The 22,655-nt window shown below is 44.2% G+C and overlaps 1 protein-coding gene across 3 annotated transcripts in view; it reads left to right on the top strand.

The window, feature by feature from the left end:
- LOC124012594 (sterile alpha motif domain-containing protein 12-like) overlaps nucleotides 1-22,655 on the top strand; it is a 74,364-nt gene that overhangs the window by 7,435 nt on the left and 44,274 nt on the right. For all 3 annotated transcript variants that reach the window (XM_046326379.1, XM_046326378.1, XM_046326380.1), the window contains exon 2: nucleotides 17,030-17,226. In XM_046326379.1, the coding sequence (XP_046182335.1) occupies nucleotides 17,030-17,226 (197 nt within the window). The remainder of the gene's footprint in view (nucleotides 1-17,029; nucleotides 17,227-22,655) is intronic.

The following is a 22,655-nucleotide window of genomic DNA, read 5'->3' as shown; positions in this document are numbered from 1 at the left end:
TGTCAATCCTGTAGTGACAAAGCTGACCCATGCATGCCAAGGCCCTGTTAGCTGCGATGGCTAAAATGCATCTCAATTCAAGTAGCACAGTTGATCTATACATTTTGAGGCCTTGTACAAAACAGCCTATGGCAAAGAACTATGCCAGAGCATCCTGGGGTGACCAAAGTAGAGTAGCTGGTATCGGTACGAGGGTAAATCCATTTGAATCACATTTTGACAACACCGCTTGTGGTTTGAATGAAACATTCCATCCATTTTTGCCCGTTGTAGAATTCAGAAAGTAAAATAAATAAATACAAATAAAATTTGGATCTGAATGCCAAGGTGCTCAAATTTGACCTATTTTGCATACCCTGCCATCTGTGTCTTCATCACTGGAGAAGATGAACAGTTGAGATTTGATATCATTTCAAAGCTTACAAACAGGTTTGTCAAACTATATGATAATGTTCTTAAATCATTATTTTGACCTTAAACGTCCATTACCTAAAAATGCGTAAACTCTTTTTTTGTCTTTCTTCCTTCATATTCGCATAGATTAGCTTGTATTTTTACATCTGAGGTGTCAAATGGTACCACAAAATGGTTGGAGGTCAGAGGTCAGAGAATATTGTCTTGAATGGGAATATGTTTTAAATTATACTGGCAATATTCCATAGGAAATCTATTGCGATAATAGAATATACATGAGCATTTTAAGTTCGAAGGTGGGTGGACAGGCGGCCATCTTTGTGGTAATAAGCTGAAGTTAAACTGTCAATGGTGTAACCTCTAAATTGCAGTGGTCAGAAGGGATGAGTCCGTTCTATGATTGAAATGACACCCACAAATTATCAAACAGTTTGAAACCCCTGTTTTATAAGATTTTAAATATCGAACTTAACTGTTTATCTTTTTCAGCAATGAAGACCTGAATAACATGGTATGGTGGGCTCTGGAAAATGGGTCAACTTTGAGCTCCTTTTTGTATCTCGAATGTTTTGGCTTTCATGTCCAAAAAGTCACTTTCTGTCCAATTCTTCCATGGGCAAACATGCGTGGGAAGTTTTGTGTAACTCAAAAGGGAAGCTGTCAGAAAGTGATTGAATTCAAATGGATTTAACCATGCATAGTTGTATATAGTAGTATCTACTTTTTGCCACAGACATTGTGTACGGGCCCTTTATGTGTTAGGAAAATATGTGACCAAATATGTGACCCATGTAGTAACAATATTGACTCATCTGTTTAGTGGGGTTATGTTTTTAGTAACTCCGATTCAACTGAGATCACCTACTCATCCCAATGCTCTTGTGACTAAGTTGACCCATGCATGTCAATGCCCCATTGGCTGAGATGACCTATCAATCTCAAAGCTGAGCTAGCCATGACATTATAGATAGATGACAAAGTTCCTCTCAACCCCATCCACTCACTGGTTTAGTAAGAGGCACACGAGCTGAAGATCCCCATATGGGACAATGAGCTCCTCTTTCCCTCTTCAAAGAAGTTCCAATTAGTACTTTAAGCAAGCGTGTAACAAGGATCTGACTGTGCCTTCCCCCTGCTGATAGAAAATGTGCTCTTGAAAGTCCTTAGGGTAGTCAGTTGGAGACACACACACACTCTTACCCTTTTGGAGAGATTTAGCAGGCTTCTCTGACTGTGCTTGCAGAGACTTTTGCTTACAGTAGAAAGGGAGAATCAGTGTTGCCCTGTGTCATTTTTGTCGATGAAATTTGGGCAGTGGGCCTAGGACTGTATTAGAATTTGGATGGGCTATGAAGAGAGATGACCGAGTGAACTGCAGATGGAAGAAGTTAGACTCCATGAAAAAAAAACCATTATTCAGACATCCTCAGTCCATAAATCACAAAAGTTGTTTGCGTTCAAAGCATCTATAAGAGAAGTAAAGATGATTTTTCTGCAGCTTCTGAAAAGGCTTATTTGTAGTTAGTGCCCGACGCTACTGTTAGTATTTAAAAGAGCAGCTGCTGGGCTGGCAGCAGAGCCTATGAATTGTCATTTCACTGGAGCCCAGTCAATCCCTGACTCCTCTTCAAGCCCCCCCTGAGGGTCTCCCCCGGTACGAATGGGGAGAGAGAGAGCGCTCACCCCCGTTTCCCCTGTACGCCCTCTAGCGGATCACTAATTAGCTTCACCTTTGGAAAATGTCCCGGGAGTTGGCTGCTGAGGCCCCATCTGTGCTGTACAGGGCTACAGTCAGTTGGCCTCTTTCTCCAGGCCTGGTTTCTGGGTCATGCAGTGTGTGCACAAACAATTCACTCTGCTCTATTTTGACAGCGCAGCCAGAGCGCCCGGGGACCAGCTCACACTGAGCAAACTTCACTTCTGATTATACTGGCTTCTCTTTAGATCTGTGGGTTCAAATATGACTCTGGATACCTGTAGGGAACATATCACCTGTATTTGTAGTACAGATTGACTTTAAATAGCCTACTTGTGTTTCCACAACCTTAACCACCTTGTTTCACCCTTCTATATTGCTATCTTCAATCCAAACGTCGATGTTGTTGATGCTGATATGGGGGCTTTATGCAGCCTGACTTAACAAATATCTGGGGGGAAAAGTCTGTAATGCTCATCATTGTATAGCCTTAAGTCAAAATTTAGATCGAAGTATATGACTTAAAATCAGGGTCTATGCTCATCTCATACTTAACCTTAGCTCGCTTCAAGTACTATACACGATTCAATCACATCTGCCACGCTGATCCTCAACACCGGGGCCCCTCAGGGGTACGTGCTCAGTCCCCTCCTTTACTCTCTGTTCACCCATGACTGCATGGCCAAGCACGACTTAACACCATCATTAAGTTTGCTGATGACACAGTCGTCAGAAAACAGTGGTAGGCATGATCACTGACAACAATGAGGGAGGTCAGACCTGGCAGTGTGGTGCCATGATAACAACCTCTCCCTCAACGTGATCAAGACAAAGGAGATGATCGTAGACTACAGGAAAAGGAGGGCCGAGCACGCCCCCATTCTCATCGACGGGGCTGTAGTGGAGCAGGTTGAGAGCTTCAAGTCACTTGGTGTCCACATCACCAACAAACTGACAAGGTCCAAACACACCGAGACAGTTGTGAAGAGGGCACAACAATGCCTATTCCCCCTCAGGAGACTGAAAAGATTTGGCACGAGTCATCAGCTCCTCAAAGTTCTACAGCTGCACCATCGAGAGCAACCGCCTGGTATGGCAACTGCTCGGCCTCAGACCACAAGGCACTACAGAGGGTAGTGTGTACGGCGGAGTACATGACTGGGGCCAAGCTTCCTACCATCCAGGACCTCTGTACCAGGCAGTGTCAGAGGAAGGCCCAAAAAATTATCAGACTCCAGCCACCCTCCAGCCACCCTGCACATTTACTCTGTACCAGTACCCCTTGTATATAGCCTCTGTTAGGTTCTAAATATCAGAGTAAGAACTCGACGGACACTATGACAGCTTAAACCAAGTTTATTCATCCCAAAGGATCGAACAGCTGAACAGACGATGACATGGTGCTACTGGTGGTGTGTGTGTGTGTGTATACTCACCCCAATTTGGGGTGGAGTCTCCTCCTTCTCGCTAAACATTGCATCTTTATTGCTAGGCAGGAAGTTAAGTGATACGGGCAATAAACTGTTCCTTCTCCCTTAATGTGACCTGACCTCGACCCCCTTCGTCACTAATCCATGGCTCTCTCCCCTTATCAGTGCTGCCACCTGATCATCTTCCCTACACTTGGCACATTCCAAGCTTAATTGCACTGATCATATACATTCCTCCTACAGATACACATTAACTGCTGGTGTAGACCCTAGACTATGGTACCCCTCATGTCTCTAGCATAACTAATGATTAATCATATTAAAAGTTTAGAAATATGAACTCGTCACCTCGTTACTGTTATTTATTGTTGCTCTTTAATTATTTGTAAAGTTTTTTTCATTTGTATTTTTGTTCAGCTGCATTGTTGGTTAAGGGCTTGGAAGTAAACATTTCACTAAGGTCTATTGAATACTTGTTGTATTCAGCGCATGTGACAAATAAAATTTGATTTGACAAGATTGTTGTCTGAACCTATACGATTACGACAGCGTGATACGAGTCCTTTTATACAGGTGATAAAACACAAGGACATTGGGATGAGCTATTCCAGGGCTTGGTATGTGGTAACACTCGTACGACCTTTGAATTCATGACCAACCTTTGTCCTTCCAAAGACCATTGATACAGTACTGCCAACTGCCAAGATGGTGGTTCTATGTATTTCCATTCAGCTCTTTCTCTCTCTTTCCCCCTCATTGACTCTGCCTCACGATGTAAGCACAGCGCATGTCTGAGAGGAAAGGGAAGGGGGGGTGGTGAATGTTCTGGGCTATATATAGTAACTGTTGCAGGGAGAGAAAAAAAAGCATCCTTTTTCCTCAACCCCCACCTACTCCACTAAGCCCCCCTCCAACAGGACACAGACCAGGCAACTCTCCCTCCATCCTTTCTTCACATCTCCGTCCCTCACCTCTCCTTCCATCCCTCGCCCTCCATCCCTTTTGAATCTCTCTCTTTCTATCTCAGCATTGCTGTAGTTGTACAGACACACTTAACAGAGAATGCGTAATGAATTGCTGCTCCAGAATGGTTGAACACCAGTCATGCAATGAGTAACGATATGGAGAGGGAGAAAGAGGGGGAGAGCAGGAGGATGGCTCCGTGCCCTGTATCCTAAGTTGCCTTTGTTTAAAACATGGCCCTCTCATGTATATTGCTATTTGAAAGGAGAATGCATCATGGTTTCTGCCTAGTTCCTTTCAATCTTGGAAGTCCCAGAGCTAGGGTGAATACCGGAATATTGTTTTACATTGTGGGATGCAACTCGTCTGCCGAGGGAGACGACTCAAGAGCGTGAAACTGAAACGGCACCAGATGTATCTGGTAATCACCTAGCCTTGTCAACAAGTCAGTATGCTGATTAAAAAATGGTGATAATGAGGTGGCATTGTAAGGGTTCAGTGGAGTTCATGTTTTGCTGCCATTGCGTGTTTACTATTGCTTGGATTTGAAACTCTCAGGGGTTTATGTCTAGTTGTCTAATTTACATTTTGTTTCTATCAGCTCAGATTTGAAACACTTCTCTCACATTTAATTATTTATTTGTTGATAATACACTAAACAACATAAACGCAACATGTTAAGAGTTGGTCCCATGTTTCATGAGCTGGAGTAAAAGATCACTGACATTTTCCATACACCCAAAAAGCTTATTTCGCTCAAATTCTGTGCACACATTTGTTTACGTCCCTGTTGATGAGCATTTCTCCTTTGCCAAGATAATGCATCCAGCTGACAGGTGTGGCATATCAAGAAGCTGATTAAACGGCATGATCATTACACAGGTGCACCTTGTGCTGGGGACAATAAAAGGCAAATGTGCAGTTTTGTCACACAACACAATGCGACAGATGTTTGGAGGGAGCATGCAATTGGCATGCTGACTGTAAGAATATCCGCCAGAGAATTTGGCAGTAAGTCCAACCGGCCACATACCACTTGTATGGCGTCGTGTGGGCAAGCGGTTTTCTGACGCCAACGTTGTGAACAGAGTGCCCCATTGGTTGCTGTGGGGGTTATGGTATGGGCAGGCTACGGACGACGAACACAATTGCAATTTGAATGCAGAGATACTGTGACGAGATCTTGAGGCCCATTGTCGTGCCAATTCATCCGCCACCATCCCCTCATGTTTCAGCATGATGATGCACAGCCCCGTGTCGCGAGGATCTGTACACCATTCCTGGAAGCTGAAAATGTCCCAGTTTTTTTTTTCATGGCCTGCACACTCACTTGACAATGTCACACATTAACCCTATTTGGAATGCTCTAGATCGACTTGTACGATAGGGTGTTCCAGTTCCCGCCAATATCCAGTAACTTCACACAGCCATTGAAGACAATGTGAAGGAGATGTGTCAAGCTACATGAGGCAAATGGTCACACCAGATACTGACTGATTTTCTGATCCACGTCCCTTCTTATTTAAAATAAAAAAATAAAAAAAAATTGTATCTGTGACGACAAACCTATGCATATCTGTGTTCCCAGTCATGTGAAAACCATAGATAATGGCCTGCTGAATGTATTTTAAATTGACCAATTTCCTTATGAACTGTAACACAGTCAGATCTTTCATTGTTGTATGTTGTGTTTTTATATTTTTGTTCAGTATAGTCTTGTAGCCTATAATTGTCACAATCAAATCTGGCAGGACTTTGTCCAGTAACCCATTGTGGTGTCCTCTGCTTTACATAGTCGTGGACTGAAGTGGTAGAGCTACTGCATCAAGTTCAGATGGGCGCCTTGCCTCCTTACTCTATTATAAGGAAACACTTATTTTAAAAACAAAATGGTTTTCCCTGTTGGGTTTCCTGTAATCTCTCGATGACAGTGGCCCAGAACAGGATTTGCAGCTCTCCCCCACCTGGCATCGGCTCCAACATGACTTACATCAGATTTATGGACGTGTCTTTTTTAAATTTTATATCTCCCCACGACACAAATTTGCCTGTCGTGGAAATTTATGAAAATAATCAAATTATTATGCAGCTCGTGTAGTTTGTGTACCCTCCAAAAATAGTGTGGGGTTAGACTGGATTAGAGTTGAATGTGTTTTTAGAGATTACAGCCAAGGAAACGGTTTTCATCTATGACCTTGAGCATAAGAGTGCGTGCATTTTATTTATGTGTTCTATTTTTGATTTTGGATCATTTTGCAAGCCTTTTGAGGTGATGAAAAGTTTGGATTTTCAAAACGATTCCATGATAAGGCCTGACAGAAAGATTAATGTCTGTTTTCTGATTAGACTTCAAATGGGGCCCGCAATCTACATTTGATCAATATGTGTGATTTATGTAATGAATGTCAGTGTAATAAAAAGCTTTGGACCTCAATGTTGAAAGTCCTCAAAGTAAGATCATGTTGGCCACTCTACCAAAGGATGTTATCTGCTGCCCTCTAGTGATATTCTAATAGAACAACATGCACCAAGAAATCACATTTAGATTATGGCGATTCATATTAACAGAACATGCAAGTCGCGGATGCAACGATCTGCTGTCCTTACCGAATTCTGATGCGCACTTTGAAGGTGTTAGAATAACTGTACACGTTTACTTTGCCTCAGCCAACAAGATGAGTAAAGAATAGCAAAATCACTGGCCCATGTCAATCTACTACCCCCATAGTGGAAGAGTTTACATATTCTATTGGTCAGCCTGTCGAGAAAGAAATGGCTTTTCCCCAAACAAACTCTGGGACGATAGATCCCAAATTCATACAACCAGTAGGCCTAGGCTAAAAAAAAACACGTTAAAAAGCAATGAGTCTGATGCAACTGATCAGATCATTTAGCTTAAAAATTTTAATGGAATATTTCATCACATAAGTGCAGCAATGCACACAAGGCACTAAGGCAAGTTAAGTAATAAGTTGCATGGACTACACTAAATGTTTAGCATGATTTTTGAATGACAACTGTACCTCATCTCTGTACCCCACACACACACAATTATCTTTAAGTCCCTCAGTCGAGCAGCGAGTTTCAAACACAGATTCAACCACAAAGATCAGGGAGGTTAATATTGACTGTCTGAAGTTATTAATAACAATTTGGATGGTGTATCGATACACACAGTCACTACAAAGATACAGGTGTCCTTCCTAACTCAGTTGCCGGAGAGGAAGGAAACCCCTCAGGGATTTCACCATGCGGCCATTGGTGACTTTAAAACAGTTTTCTCCCTATTTTAAACTCTGAGGATGACTCAAAAACATTGTAGTTACTCCACAATGCTAATCTAAATGATCGAGTGAGAAGAAAGAGGCCTGTACAGAATAAAAATATTCTGAAACATGCATCCTGTTTGCAGTAAGGCACTAAAGTAAAACTTTGTCCTTAACACAAAACGCTATGTTTTGGGCAAATCCAACACATCACTGAGTACCACTCTTCATATTTTCAAGTATGGTTATGCTTGTCATCGGCAAGGACTAGAGTTGTATTTTTTGATGGGGATAAAAATGAACTAAATAGAGCTAAGCACAGGCAAAACCTGGTGGTCTGCTTTCCAAAAGCTGAAGAACATGCACACATCCAGGTACCTTTTTGCAGGTGCTGGAGTTGAAGGAGGAAAACGCTGCACACTGCTGCTCATGCTCCCAGGTCTTCATCAGGCATCCATTTTCCCAGGTGTGGGTGGAAGGTCGTATGCATGTATGGGCAGTACTCCGTGAAATCACTTCCTGAAACAGGAGGTACAAATGTATAACAGGTTCACAGTATAAAAGTATATGACCATACACAAGGAATGTGATCAATATTTACAGTTTTCTTTTATAGATATATCACACAAAAGTAGGTGGATTTGGCTATTTCAGCCACACCCATTGCTGACCAGTGTGTAAATTTGGGCACACAGCCATGCAATCCCATAGACAAACATTGGCAGTAGAATGGCCTTACTGAAGAGCCTGGTGACATTCAATGTGGCACCGTCATTTTTATTTTTATTTCACCTTTATTTAACCAGCTAGGCTAGTTGAGAACAAGTTTTCATTTACAACTGCGACCTGGCCAAGATAAAGCAAAGCAGTTTGACACAGTCAATAATACAGTAGAGAAAAAAAGTGTATATATATATATATATATATATACAGTGTGTGCAAATGAGGTAATATAAGGGAGGTAAGGCAATAAAAAAATAGGCCATAGTGGCGAAGTAATTACGATATAGCAATTAAACACTGGCGTGATAGATGTACTGCGGTGCAAAGGTGCTAAATAAATACAGTAGTTAGATTGGCTCTGTACATGTGCAATGATCTGTGCGCTGCTCTGACAGCTGGTGCTTGAAGTTAGTGTGGGAGATATGAGTCTCCTGCGTCAGCGATTTTTGCAGTTCGTTCCAGTCATTGGCAGCAGAGAACTGGAAGGAAAGGCGGCCAAAGTAGGAATTGGCTTTGGAGGTGAAACAGTGAAATATACCTGCTGGAGTGCGTGCTGCGGCTGGGTTCTACTGTGGTGACCAGTGAGCTGAGATAAGGTGGGCTTTACCTAGCAAAGACTTGTAGATGACCTGAAGCCAGTGGGTTTGGCAACGAGTATGAAGCGAGGGCCAGCCAACAAGAGCGTACAGGTCACAGTGGTGGGTAGTATATGGGGCTTTGGTGACAAAACGGATGGCACTGTGATAGACTGCATCCAATTTGTTGAGTAGAGTGTCGGAGGCTATTTTGTAAATGACATTGTCGAGGATCGGTAGGATAGTCAGTTTTACGAGGTGAAACCGTTTTACGAGTGAAGGATGCTTTGTTTGTGAAGGATGCTTTGAAATAGCCGATTCTAGATTTAATTTTTGATTGGAGATGCTTAATGTGGGTCTGGAAGGAGAGTTTACAGACTAATCAGACACCTAGGTATTTGTAGTTGTCCACATATTCTAGGTCAGAACCGTCCAGAGTAGTGATGCTGGGCTGGAGGGTGCAGGAAACGATCGGTTGATGAGCATGCATTTAGTTTTACTTGCATTTAAGAGCAGTTGGAGGCAGTTGGGCTATATCTGTTCCCGGTTCTACATTTTTTTGAATGGAGCATGCTTATTTAAGATGGTGAGGAATGCCCTTTTTAAAGAGTAACCAGGAATCCTCTACTGACGGGATGAGGTCAATATCCTTCCAGGGCCAGGTCGGTTAGAAAGGCCTGCTCGCTGAAGTGTTTTAGGGAGCGTTTGACAGTGATGAGGGGTGGTCTTTTAACTGCAGTCCCATTATGGATGCAGGCAATGAGGCAGTGATCGCTGAGATCCTGGTTGAAGACAGCAGAGGTGTATTTGGAGGGCAAGTTGGTTAGGATGATATCTATGAGGGTGCCCGTGTTTATGAATTTGGGGTTGTACCTGATAGGTTCATTTGATAATTTGTGTGAGATTGAGGGCATCAAGCTTAGATTGTAGGATGGCCGGGGTGTTAAGCATGTCCCAGTTTAGGTCACCTAGCAGCACAAGCGCTGAAGATAGATGGGGGGGGCAATCAATTCACATATGGTGTCCAGGGCACAGCTGGTGGCAGAAGGTGGTCTATAGCAAGTGGCAACGGTGAGAGACTTGTTTCTGGAAAGGTGGATTTTTAAAAGTAGAAGCTCGAATTGTTTGGGCACAGACCTGGCTAGTATGACAGAACTCTGCAGGCTATCTCTGACACTCCGCCCCCTTCGGCAATTCTATCTTGTCGTAAAATGTTGTTAGGGATGGAAATTTCAGGCTTTTTGGTGGTCCTCCTAAGCCAGGATTCAGACACAGCTAGGACATCCGGGTTGTCGAGAGTGTGCTAAGGCAGTGAATAAAACAAACTTGGGAAGGCTTCTAATGTTAGCATGCATGAAACCAAGGCTTTTACGGTAACAGAAGTCAACAGCTGAGAGCTCCTGGGGAATGGGAGTGGAGCTAGGCACTGCTGGGCCTGGATTAAGCTCTACATCACCAGAGGAACAGAGGAGGAATAGGATAAGGGTACGGCTAAAGGCTATAAGAACTGGTCGTCTAGTACGTTCGGAACAGAGAGTAAAAGGTGCAGGTTTCTGGGCGCGATAGGAAAGATTCAAGGCATAATGTACAGACAAAGCTATGGTAGGATGTGAATACAGTGGAGGTAAACCTAGGCATAGAGTGACGATGAGAGAGATATATTGTCTCTAGAAACATTTTAACCAGGTGATGTCACTGCATGTGTGGGAGGTGTAACTGAAGGGTTAGCTAAGGCATATTGACCAGGGCTGGAGGCTCTGCTTAAGTGAAATAAGACAATCACTAACCAGAACAGCAATGGACAAGGCATATTGACATTAGGGAGAGGCATGCGTAACCCGGTGATCATAGGGGTCCAGTGTGTAGTTAAGCTGGCTGGAGACACGGCGATTCAGACAGGTGGTGGGCCGGGGCTAGCAAGCTAGCAGAAGGGCCTTATAGGTACGTCGCAACGAAAGAAGTCTGTTGTAGCCTCCTCGTGCGGGGCCTCCTCGTTGCAAATACAACCCTCGGGCAGATTACGTCAGTAGTCCAGTCGTGATGGATTAGCAGGGCTTTGTGTAGTAAAAGGGGTCCAGGCTAATTGGCAAAATAGGTATTGTAGCCCAAGGAGTGGCTGATGGACCTCTTCAGCTAGCCGGGAGATGGGCCTAGCATGGGCTCTAGCTCCAGGCTAATTGGTGCTTGCTTCGGGACAGAGACATTAGCCAGGAGAAACCAATCAGAGAGCAGCTAACTAGCTGCAATGATCCAGGTGAAAAGGTTCAGAGCTTGCAGTAGGAATCCGGAGATATGGAGAGAAAATAATTCCAGTATGCTCTGGTTTGAATCGCGTTGTGCAAACTAGTGAGGGATTTCCGAGCTAGAGGTTAGATGATGACCGCTACCAGTGGTTAGCTGACCACTATCTAGTATCTAGTTAGCGGGCTAGCTTCTGTTGGGGGATTCTGGTTCGAAAGTAAAGAAAAATACTTTAAAAAAATAGCAGATCAATACCACATTGCATGTGGCAAGTTGCAGGAGAGTATTTTGAAGTTGAGGTTTAGGAAGAATATAAAAAATATGCAAAGAAAAAAGATATAAAAGATGTATACACGGGACAATATGAGGACAAAGACGTCTGTCTGCTACACCATCTTGGAACAAAACTGCAGTCTGGACCCCAGTTCTAGGAGATAGTCATGGTCACGTAACGTGTTCATGGAAAACTCCTGGCCATAGACATGACCTAATGTAATCTATAAAAAATATACATAAGGAATATAAGGCTGATTTTAGTCAGGTGCCCAGTGATCCAGTAGAGTTCTGTTACTTACACAAACACTGAGGGGGAGTAAATTGGTGGGAACTCATTGACATCCAAAACGTTGTCTGTTTTGTGTGGAGCATTCCACTGCCACGCTGTAGGCTCTGACCAATAGAACACTGTGGGCCAGGGCCAAAGGATTCCACATTTCCAACAAGTCAGTTCGTCAACTTTCTGCCCAGCTAGAGCTGCCCCGGTCATCTGCAAGTGCTGTTTTTGTAAAGTAGAAGCGTTTAGGAGCAACAATGGTTCAACCGCGAAGTGGTAGGCCACACTAGCTCACTGAACGGGACCAATGAGGGCTGTAGCGTGTAAAAATCATCTATCCTCAGTTGCAGCAATCAGTACCGAGTTTCAGACTGCCTCTGGAAGCAACTTAAGCACAATAACTGTTTGTTGGGATCTTCATGAAATTAGTTTCCATGGGCGAGCAGCCGCACAAAAGCCTTAAGCTCACCATGCACAATGCCAAGCGTTGGCCGGAGTGGTGTAAAAGATGGAAACGCATCCTCTAATATAATATAATAATAATATATGCCATTTAGTAAAAACGCTTCCTCATGCAGCAATCAGCGACTTACAGTCATGTGTGCATACATTCTAACGTTTATGGGGTGATCCCGGGGATTGAACCCACTACCCTGGCGTTACAAGCGCCATGCTCTACCAAATGAGCTACAGAAGGACTAGAGTGATGAAACACGCTTCGCCATCTGGCGGTTCCGACGGATGAATCTGGGTTTGGCGGATGCCAGGAGAACGCTAACTGCCCCAATGCTAGTGCCAAATGTAAAGTTTGGGGGAGGAGGAATAATGGTCTGAGGCTGTTTTTCATGGTTCGTGCTAAGCCCCTTAGTTCCAGTGAAGGGATATCAATGGTACAGTATACAATGACATTCTACAATACAATACAAGTCTGGTCGTATCTACGGTCAATCAATTCTGATATGAATTCCGGGTTTTTACTCTTCAGTTTGCTTGTAGCAACCATGGCGACAACCCTCAGTTCCTTTTTAAAGTGCTTGATATAACAATGTTTGTTCAAAATAAATTATATATTTTTTATAAAGGCTCTATTAAACTTTCCACACATAGGCTGTGTGGTCCTTCTGTAGCTCAGTTGGTAGAGCATGGCGCTTGTAACGCCAGGGTAGTCGGTTCGATTCCCGGGACCACCCATACGTAGAATGTATGCACACATGACTGTAAGTCGCTTTGGATAAAAGCGTCTGCTAAATGGCACATATATTAGACAATTCTGTGCTTCCAACTTTGGAGGAGACCCTTTCCTGTTTCAGCATGACAATGCCCACGTGCACAAAGCGAGGTCCATACAGAAATTGTTTGTCGATCAGTGTGGAAGAACTTGACTGGCCTGCATAGAGTCCTGATCTCGCCGACTGCGAGCCAGGCCTAATCACCCAACATCAGTGCCCAACCTCACTAATGCTCTTGTGGCTGAATGGAAGCAAGTCCCTGCAGCAATGTTTCAACATCTAGTGGAAAGCCTTCCCAGAAGAGTAGAGGCTGTTATAGCAGCAAGTGGGAGACCAACTCCATATTAATGCCCATGATTCTGGAATGAGATGTTCAACGAGCAGGTGTCCATATACTTTTGATCGTGTGTATGCGCGAGTGTGTGTGTGTGTGTGTGTGTGTGTGTGTGTGTGTGTGTGTGTGTGTGTGTGTGTGTGTGTGTGTGTGTGTGTGTGTGTGTGTGTGTGTGTGTGTGATCTCACACACTATTCAATTTGGGCAAAAAAAGCATTTGGACATTTTGGAACTATAAAAACGGTTTTAAGTTAAGGTCAAAGGAGACCGTGTGTTGAGCCTGTGGATCCAGAAAGATTCCATTTTGAAGATGGGTTTCAATTGTGGGTCAGTATCGATAATGTCCCAGTGCTGCCTGATAATGTCATTTTTAAATGCCTTTCCCACTGGTGAGTATTCTGCTTTTTCTTTTACTATTGGTTGAAGGCTTTCCAAGTGTGTTTGCCCTTCAAAACAATCATTTGCATGTTTTATCCAAGTTGCCATTTGTAGCCCTCTTCCTTTTGTGAGGTCTGTGGTCGGTTTCTGGTAAGAAGCTTCAGAGCTGTGTATTCTTCTGATGCTGCTGAATTGACTAACAGTGAGACTTTTAAAATAAGTGGACGTGGCTGGAAGCTGTCACCTCTTGGGGGTGGTTTCCTATAGAGATCTGTAGAGGGAGGGTTTTGTCCTTCATAAAACTGATTTTGTGATAGGGCGTAGTTAATGGTGAAACGATGGTGCTTGTGCATAGTTTAATTTATTTATATTAAAAGAATGTATATACCCCATTTTCTCCCCAATTTCGTGGTATCCAATTGATTTTTAGTAGCTACTATCTTGTCTCATCGCTACAACTCCCGTACGGGCTCGGGAGAGACGAAGGTCGAAAGCCATGCGTCCTCCGAAACACAACCCAACCAAGCCGCACTGCTTCCTAACACAGCGCGCATCCAACCCGGGAAGCCAGCCGCACCAATGTGTCGGAGGAAACACTGTGTGCCTGGCGACCTGTTTAGCTTGCACTGCGCCCGGTCCGCCACAGGAGTCGCTAGTGCACGATGAGACAAGGATATCCCTACCGGCCAAACCCCCCCCCCCCCTAACCCTGACGACGCTAGGCCAATTGTGCGTCGCCCCATGGACCTCCCGGTCGCGGCCGGCTGCGACAGAGCCTGGGCTGGGATAAAGGGGTTAATGTCTGGATTCAGCACCACCTTTTTTTTCCCAAACATTGGTTAAAATAATTAGGAGCCGTAGTGCCCCCCCGTCGCTGTCCCTTTGGTCTGGAAGGTAAAGTCAGTTCCACCAAGTCCACAATACAATTGGCACATTCATTGAGGAAGTACTTGAGGGCCTCTAGGGCCACCCTGGTGGGGGATGTTTAGTATATAGACTGGTAACATCAAAAGTACACAGAATAGAATGTTCTGGTATATGGCCCACATATTTCAGGAGATTAATCAAATCAATAGTCTCTGGTATACGTGGGGAGTGCGATCACCCGGGGTTTCACTAAATGGTCTACAAAGGTAGAGATATTCTCTTTCAGAGATCCATTACTACTCACAATGGGCATGCCTGGTATAGGTGGCGTCATGCTCTTGTGAATTTGGGGAGAGAGTGTACATGACCAGGGGGTTGTCAACTTTCATATACTCGTATTCTGTCTTTGTCATTTTCAGCACTGCGTTCTCAGAATGTCCTTGTCATAGTTTGCAGCTTTTTACATCACTATTGCACCTCTGTCGGCATGTTTTTATCATCATACAGGAGTCATTCTTGAGTTCCATAAGGGATTATTTTCCTGCTTTGGACATATTGTGGAATAACTTGTATTCTTGTTTCTTAGCCAGGAGATGTGTTATGTATCTGTCTCAACGAGGCAGCAATAGGTTTCAAGGGGGACTTATTTTGGGTGGTAAATATTTGCTAAATGCATTTTCCCTTATGTCTTCAAAGCGAGAGTCAAGTTCATTGTCATTCAGGTTATCAATTGGAAGAGCATTAGCATGCTCCTGTCTGGTTACTAGTCTCATTCAATGGATTTACATTGGCAGGTGTATAGGGGGCAACCCCATTACCCCAAAACTCAGTCACTCAAACTGCGTCACTCAAAAGCTCAGTCACTCAAAAGTCTATAACTGTATCAGTCATTGGCCTGTGGTGTTGGGACAAATGATGAACATGTATCAGATATAGACCTGTTGGACAATTTAATTACTGTGTCTTGCTCCGTGTGTGTGTGTGTGTGGGGGGGGGGGACTTCGGGTGTTGCCGTCTTCCTGCGTTATCCTCTCCAGCATTTCTTGCTTGGAAAGCGGGGTGGGCGGTGGTTGTGATGACGGCCTATTCGATGATGTCGTCCATCGGGATTCTCCAAAAAAGAAGACGCTCCCGCTCTTAATTGGTCACTGGAGTCAGATGTGAAGGGAGGTTGATCGCCACTAGGATTATGGCTGGGTTGGCGTTTACCCTTCCAGCTTGCTCGTGGGAGAGTGTCTCCGCCATCCCTCCAGAAATGCACCTTCTGCTAGTTTAGTTTTTTTTTTAAATTTAGCTTGGTTGGCTTTGTCTCCAAGTTTGTCATTCATTTTTTTCTCACGTTGATCAATGTTCTCTTTTTTTGTCCTTTATTGGTGATCTTGCTTTCTAGATCAACATTTAGCTGTATCATTTGATCTCTAATCATGCTCAATTGTTCTGACTTCTTGTATGGTCAGAGCCATTAAATCAAAGGAGTATTTATTAAGAATCTCGCACCATCGGTCACAGAAGAAGGGGTTGTTCAAACCAAGAGAAGGTGCTTTCTGTATCCATAATCCTCGTGGAATTATTTTATGCCTTAGATAATCGCTCAAGGTGACTGCATGATAATTACTGTTGTGCTTCTCAGCCAAGGGAGTGTGCTCACTCACAATTTTGCCTAAGAACACAGCCATGAATAAAGAATGGTACCAACACATCCTCCGAGAGCAACTTCTCCCAACCGTCCAGGAACAGTTTGGTGACGAACAATGCCTTTTCCAGCATGATGGAGCACCTTGCCATAAGGCAAAAGTGATAACTAAGTGGCTCGGGGAACAAAACATCGATATTTTGGGTCCATGGCCAGGAAACTCCCCAGACCTTAATCCCATTGAGAACTTGTGGTCAGTCCTCAAGGGTGGACAAACAAAAATACGCAAATTCTGATAAACTCCAAGCATTGATTATGCAAGAATGGACTGCCATCAGTCAGGATGTGGCCCAGAAGTTAATTGACAGCATGCCAGGGCGGATTGCAGAGGTCTTGAAAAAGAAGGGTCAACACTGCAAATATTGACTCTTTGCATCAACTTCATGTAATTGTCAATAAAAGCCTTTGACACATATGAAATGCTTGTAATTATACTTCAGTGTCCATAGTAACATCTGACAAAAAATATCTAAAGACACTGAAGCAGCAAACTTTGTGGAAATTAATAATTGTGTCATTCTCAAAACGTTTGGCCACGACTGTACACTTACTAAGTAGCAAGATGATGGTTGGTTCACAGACACACAGCTATACTGTACACATTGGTGTCCTATAGTTCATTTAACCTTGTGTTTGTCCCCTCCCTCCCTCTTATCTCTCCTTGCAGCTGTCCACTGCAACCTGACCCAGAATGGGATGGACCACCAGATGTGCCCGGACGATGTGACCTCTCACCTGGAGGAGGAGCCTCTGGACCAGGGTGCCATGCTGGATGACGACAGCCCCACCTATCAGGACGTGAGCCCCGGGTACCAGCGCCGCTCACCGCCCCAGCGCTCCGTCTCCGAGTCAGAACTCTCACGTGTAAGAACGGGGACTTCAGTGCCGTCTTCATCAACTCAGTCATCGGGATCCACTAGTCGTTACATATACTTGACGTATCCTAAATCCAGCACACCTGGTTCATATAAAAAAAAGCTTGCTGATTAGTTGACTAGTTTTCAGGTGTGCATGGTGTTGGAGCACATTGGTATATGGTATGGCTGGTGTGACCCGAGGACTGGGTTGAGAAAGGCTGCTCTAACAAATGTCAGGATGGGTACCAGGCTGGGGTGACCACTCACCATAATCATTGGTATGTAATAGTTTTGTAGGTGCATTTTGGGATATTGGTAACGTGTCCCATCTTTTGCCGTCCCTTGCTAATTTTCAAGGAATTTCAGATCTAATTCTAACAGACAATCTTGAATTCAGCAATTACTTACTACACTTTCTGGCACCTAACCATTGCTTGATCAGTCAAGTAAATACACAACTTTTCAAATGAACTCCCTTGACAGCCCTTCGTCAATGTTTCCTGAGAATGACTTGTTTAGATTAAAGGTTGTCATCAGTGGAGAATTTTATTTGATTTCCTCTCTAAAAATGGCATCCTGTCGAGACAACAGATCTGACATTTCCTCCTTTTTCTCCCTCTGTCTCTGAAGGGAGATGAGAAAGAAAACGACAGAGATAATTATCTGTCAAGCTGACTGCCTGGAACTGCTTTCACCCAGACAATATGTCCTCCAAGAAGCCCTATGTAGCTACGCCTTTGAAATGTAGAGGAACAACTAGGCTTGGGCAGATTTTATTATTGTCATCCTTCTCTTATCCCGGGATTTAGTGAAAACGAACATGAACTAAATGGCAAAGACAGGCAAATCCAGCTCATAAAGTTATACAAGCATAGCTAGTAGCTACCGAATGTCATTTCCGATGAGTGTGGACATTTACGAGCAAGAGTGAACGAGAGAAATTGTGCAAATGAACAAAGTTGTGATGCATGCTTTTCTGATGGAAGAGTAGCATGTGCACACGGAGGAGAGAACTCTAGTAGGAAGCATAGGGGGAAAAAATGTCAGCTGTGCAGAACTCATCCAGAACTCTCTGACTGCGTCTTCTGGCAGAAAGCCATTATAAGATATCTGACGGCAAACGTTTTAGTAGTGAATTGCATACATGTGTAACTTCATCACCTCATGTGCGCCGCACAACAGAGACTCACTATAGATATAGAAATCTATACACTCCCGTTGTGCGATTTACTAACAAGCGCGTGACTGGCTCAACCGTTCTGGGGAACTATGGTAAGCTTCATAATGTGACAGATGACATGACGAACCCACTCTGCGCTTTACTTGGCTCATCACGCTCTAGCAACTCCTTGTGGTGGGCCGTGCGCCTGCAGGCTGACGTCAGTCGTCACATGAACAGAGTTTCCACACATGCGGCTGGCTTCCGGGATAAGCATGACTCAACATTCATCTCCTTAGCCTTTAAAAAAAAACATTTTTTAAGACAAAATCTGTGGACGTTATCTTACCTTACCATTTTTTTCACCTTTATTTAACCAGGTAGGCTAGTTGAGAACAAGTTCTCATTTACAACTGCGACCTGGCCAAGATAAAGCATAGTAGTGTGAACAGACAACAACACAGAGTTACACATGGAGTAAACAATAAACAAGTCAATAACACAGTAGGAAAAAAAGAGTCTATATACATTGTGTGCAAAAGGCATGAGGAGGTTGGCGAATAATTACAATTTAGCAGATTAACACTGGAGTGATAAATGATCAGACGGTCATGTGCAGGTAGATACTGGTGTGCAAAAGAACAGAAAAGTAAATAAATAAAAACGGTATGGGGATGAGGTAGGTAAATTGGGTGGGCTATTTACCAATGGACTATGTACAGCTGCAGCGATCGGTTAGCTGCTCAGATAGCAGATGTTTAAAGTTGGTGAGGGAGATAAAACTTCAGCGATTTTTTGCAATCCGTTCCAGTCACAGGCAGCAGAGAACTGGAAGGAAAGGCGGCCAAATGAGGTGTTGGCTTTAGGGATGATCAGTGAGATACACGTGCTGGAGCGCGTGCTACAGGTGGGTGTTGCCATCGTGACCAGTGAACTGAGATAAGACGGAGCCTTACCTACCATAGCCATAGACTTGTAGATGACCTGGAGCCAGTGGGTCTGGCGACGAATATGTAGCGAGGGCCAGCCGACTAGAGCATACAGGTCGCAGTGGTGGGTGGTATAAGGTGCTTTAGTAACAAAACGGATGGCACTGTGATAAACTGCATCCAGTTTGCTGAGTAGAGTATTGGAAGCTATTTTGTAGATGACATAGTCGAGGATCGGTAGGATAGTCAGTTTTACTAGGGTAAGTTTGGCGGCGTGAGTGAAGGAGGCTTTGTTGCGAAATAGAAAGCCGACTCTAGATTTGATTTTAGATTGGATATGTTTGATATGAGTCTGGAAGGAGAGTTTACAGTCTAGCCAGACACCTAGGTACTTATAGATGTCCACATATTCTATGTCGGAACCATCCAGGGTGGTGATGCTAGTCAGGCGTGCGGGTGCAGGCAGCGAACGGTTGAAAAGCATGCATTTGGTTTTACTAGCATTTAAGAGCAGTTGGAGGCCACGGAAGCAGTGTTGTATGGCATTGAAGCTCGTTTGGAGGGTAGATAGCACAGTGTCCAAGGAAGGGCCAGAGGTATACAGAATGGTGTCGTCTGCGTAGAGGTGGATCAGGGAATCGCCCGCAGCAACATCATTGATATTTTCAGAGAAAAGACTTGGCCTGAGAATTGAACCCTGTGGCACCCCCATAGAGATTGCCAGAGTACCGGACAACATGCCCTCCAATTTTACACACTGAACTCTGTCTGCAAAGTAGTAGGTGAACCAGGCAAGGCAGTCATTAGAAAAACTGAGGCTACTGAATCTGCCGATAAGAGTATGATGATTGACAGAGTCGAAAGCTTTGGCCAGGTCGATGAAGACGGCTGCACAGTACTGTCTTTTATCGATGGCGGTTATGATATCGTTTAGTACCTTGAGCGTGGCTGAGGTGCACCCGTGACTGGCTCGGAAACCAGTTTGCACAGTGGAGAAGGTATGGTGGGAATCGAGATAGTCAGTGATCTGTTTGTTGACTTGGCTTTCGAAGACCTTAGATAGGCAGGGCAGGATGGATATAGGTCTGTAACAGTTTGGGTCCAGGGTGTCTTCCCCCTTTGAAGAGGGGGATGACTGCGGCAGCTTTCCAATCCTTGGGGATCTCAGACGATACGAAAGAGAGGTTGAACAGGCTGGTAAATAGGGGTTGCGACAATGGCGGCGGATAGTTTCAGAAATAGAGGGTCCAGATTGTCAAGCCCAGCTGATTTTAGTATGGGTCCAGGTTTTGCAGCTCTTTCAGAACATCTGCTATCTGGATTTGGGTAAAGGAGAACCTGGAGAGGCTTGGGCGAGTAGCTGCGGGGGGGAACTGTTGGCAGAGATTGGAGTAGCCAGGAGGAAGGCATGGCCAGCCGTTGAGAAATGCTTGTTGAACTTTTCGATTATCATGGATTTATCGGTGGGAATCAGTCAACTCTTCACATGTAGCATAAAGTACAACACGTCTTAATCACAAACTGCATTTTCAACCATGCGCATTGTACAGTATCTGCCATTTGAGTTCATGACTTTGATACCCTTTTCACACTACTGAGCCAAACCAACTCGAGCCAGGCTGTACTGCTCTGGCCAGGCTACACATGCTGGAACATGTTTGAAAGGAAAATAAGAAAAGAAAACGTCGGAGCCATCACAGTACGGCGCAGTTCTGCCTATAGAGGAACTCTGTGGCTTAGCAACGGCATCGACTGAAAGCATGACCTTTGTAGAGCATGGTGCCTTCAACTCCAGGATAATGGGTTCGGTTCCTGGGACCACCCACCCATAACATATATGCGCGCATGACTAAGTCAAATTGGATAACAGCGTCTTCTAAACGGCATGTATGATCATGGAAAATCAAGAGACCCCACAGATATCATTCCCAAAGCAATATCTTACTTTGTCTTACACACACATGAACTTCTATTGCCCTGCTGTGTTATGGACCCATATTGACTTCCGAGGTCAGGGGAATGAAAAGCCAGCGTTGTGTATGCACGTTCTTTTGATGTGGCCCAATGAAGTCGGTCTTCACGCTGCTTGTAAATCCAATTTCTCAACCTGGAGGCGTCTTTTAAAGAAAGCGGTTAGTAATTCACTCAGAATAGCGTGTCATTTCTCCCTCCCAGCCCGGCCTGCCGTCCACATAGCGACAGCCTAGCCTGCCTTATCCCCGCGACGTAATGGAATAATTAGTTCATTTTCTTTTCCGTTGAGCTTTGGGAGAGAGCGAACTAATAAAGGGAGAGAAACAGCAGGCCCAGGCAACGCCTGACGCAACGCTGGACTCGTTAATTAAGTGAGCTACGAACGGAGATGGGGCGAGAACAACACTGGGGCTCGACGTCTCAAATGACCACTCAGTCAGTGTGACACTAATGGCTATTCCCTCTCAACAGTGAGGAAATGTATCGGAATGATGGAATGATGCAGTGTGGTATTGGATTGATGCAGTGTGGCCATGTATTCGCTAGATGGCGATGTATGTTTGTGAATGCCAGAGCTGTGTAGTGTACTAACTAGGCTACACAGTGGTGGAGCTATGCTAACACTAAAGTACGAGAGCTCCTTGAATGCCTTTAGATTCTTGTAATAATGGTGTTACTTTTAATTAATGTAAGTAATTAATTCACTATCGATTGGTAAGGCTTTTAGTATCAATATTAAGTATCCTATTAATTACACCTGGTAGTAGTCTGTATTGCTGTGGGTTTCATTTTCATGGCTTTGGCAACTGACATCCTTAAAGTGTTTCTGTTTTGAAGTTGTCCTTGCTCTGTTGCTAAGGTAACATGTAAAATACATGAACTGCGTAGTGTGTTAAATTATGCCAAGGACAGATTGACTGTTTTTGTGTGTGTGTGTTTACGAGCTTGTGCATGCAGACATATTCTCAATTTCTCACTTAGAAATAAAGCTGTCTTTTTCTCGCTCTGCACACTGGCGCTTGTCACTCAAATCTCTAATTGGCCCAGAGTCTCATGAAGTTCTGTGGATGATTTCCCTTTGTTTCACTCACTCACTCACTCACTCACTCACTCACTCACTCACTCACTCACTCACTCACTCACTCACTCACTCACTCACTCAGCCTCACCCAGAAACACTGCTCTGTGTTGCATTACAGTACTATGAAATACATGGATGGCTATTGATTCAGGAACTGTTGCAGTTCCCCCTCCAACCCCAGCGAGCTCACCCTGTGCGGTGAGCATTATACACACTCACTGCTGAGCAGTAGAGTGAGCAAAGCCAAATCCTCTCTCTTGGATGACATACAGTACCAGTCCAAAGTTTGGACA

The sequence above is a fragment of the Oncorhynchus gorbuscha genome, linkage group LG24 (genome assembly GCF_021184085.1).
Source record: "Oncorhynchus gorbuscha isolate QuinsamMale2020 ecotype Even-year linkage group LG24, OgorEven_v1.0, whole genome shotgun sequence".
Lineage (NCBI taxonomy): Eukaryota > Metazoa > Chordata > Actinopteri > Salmoniformes > Salmonidae > Oncorhynchus > Oncorhynchus gorbuscha.
The sequence above is the reverse complement of the archived record's forward strand: the minus strand, read 5'-3'. Positions and strand labels throughout refer to the sequence as shown.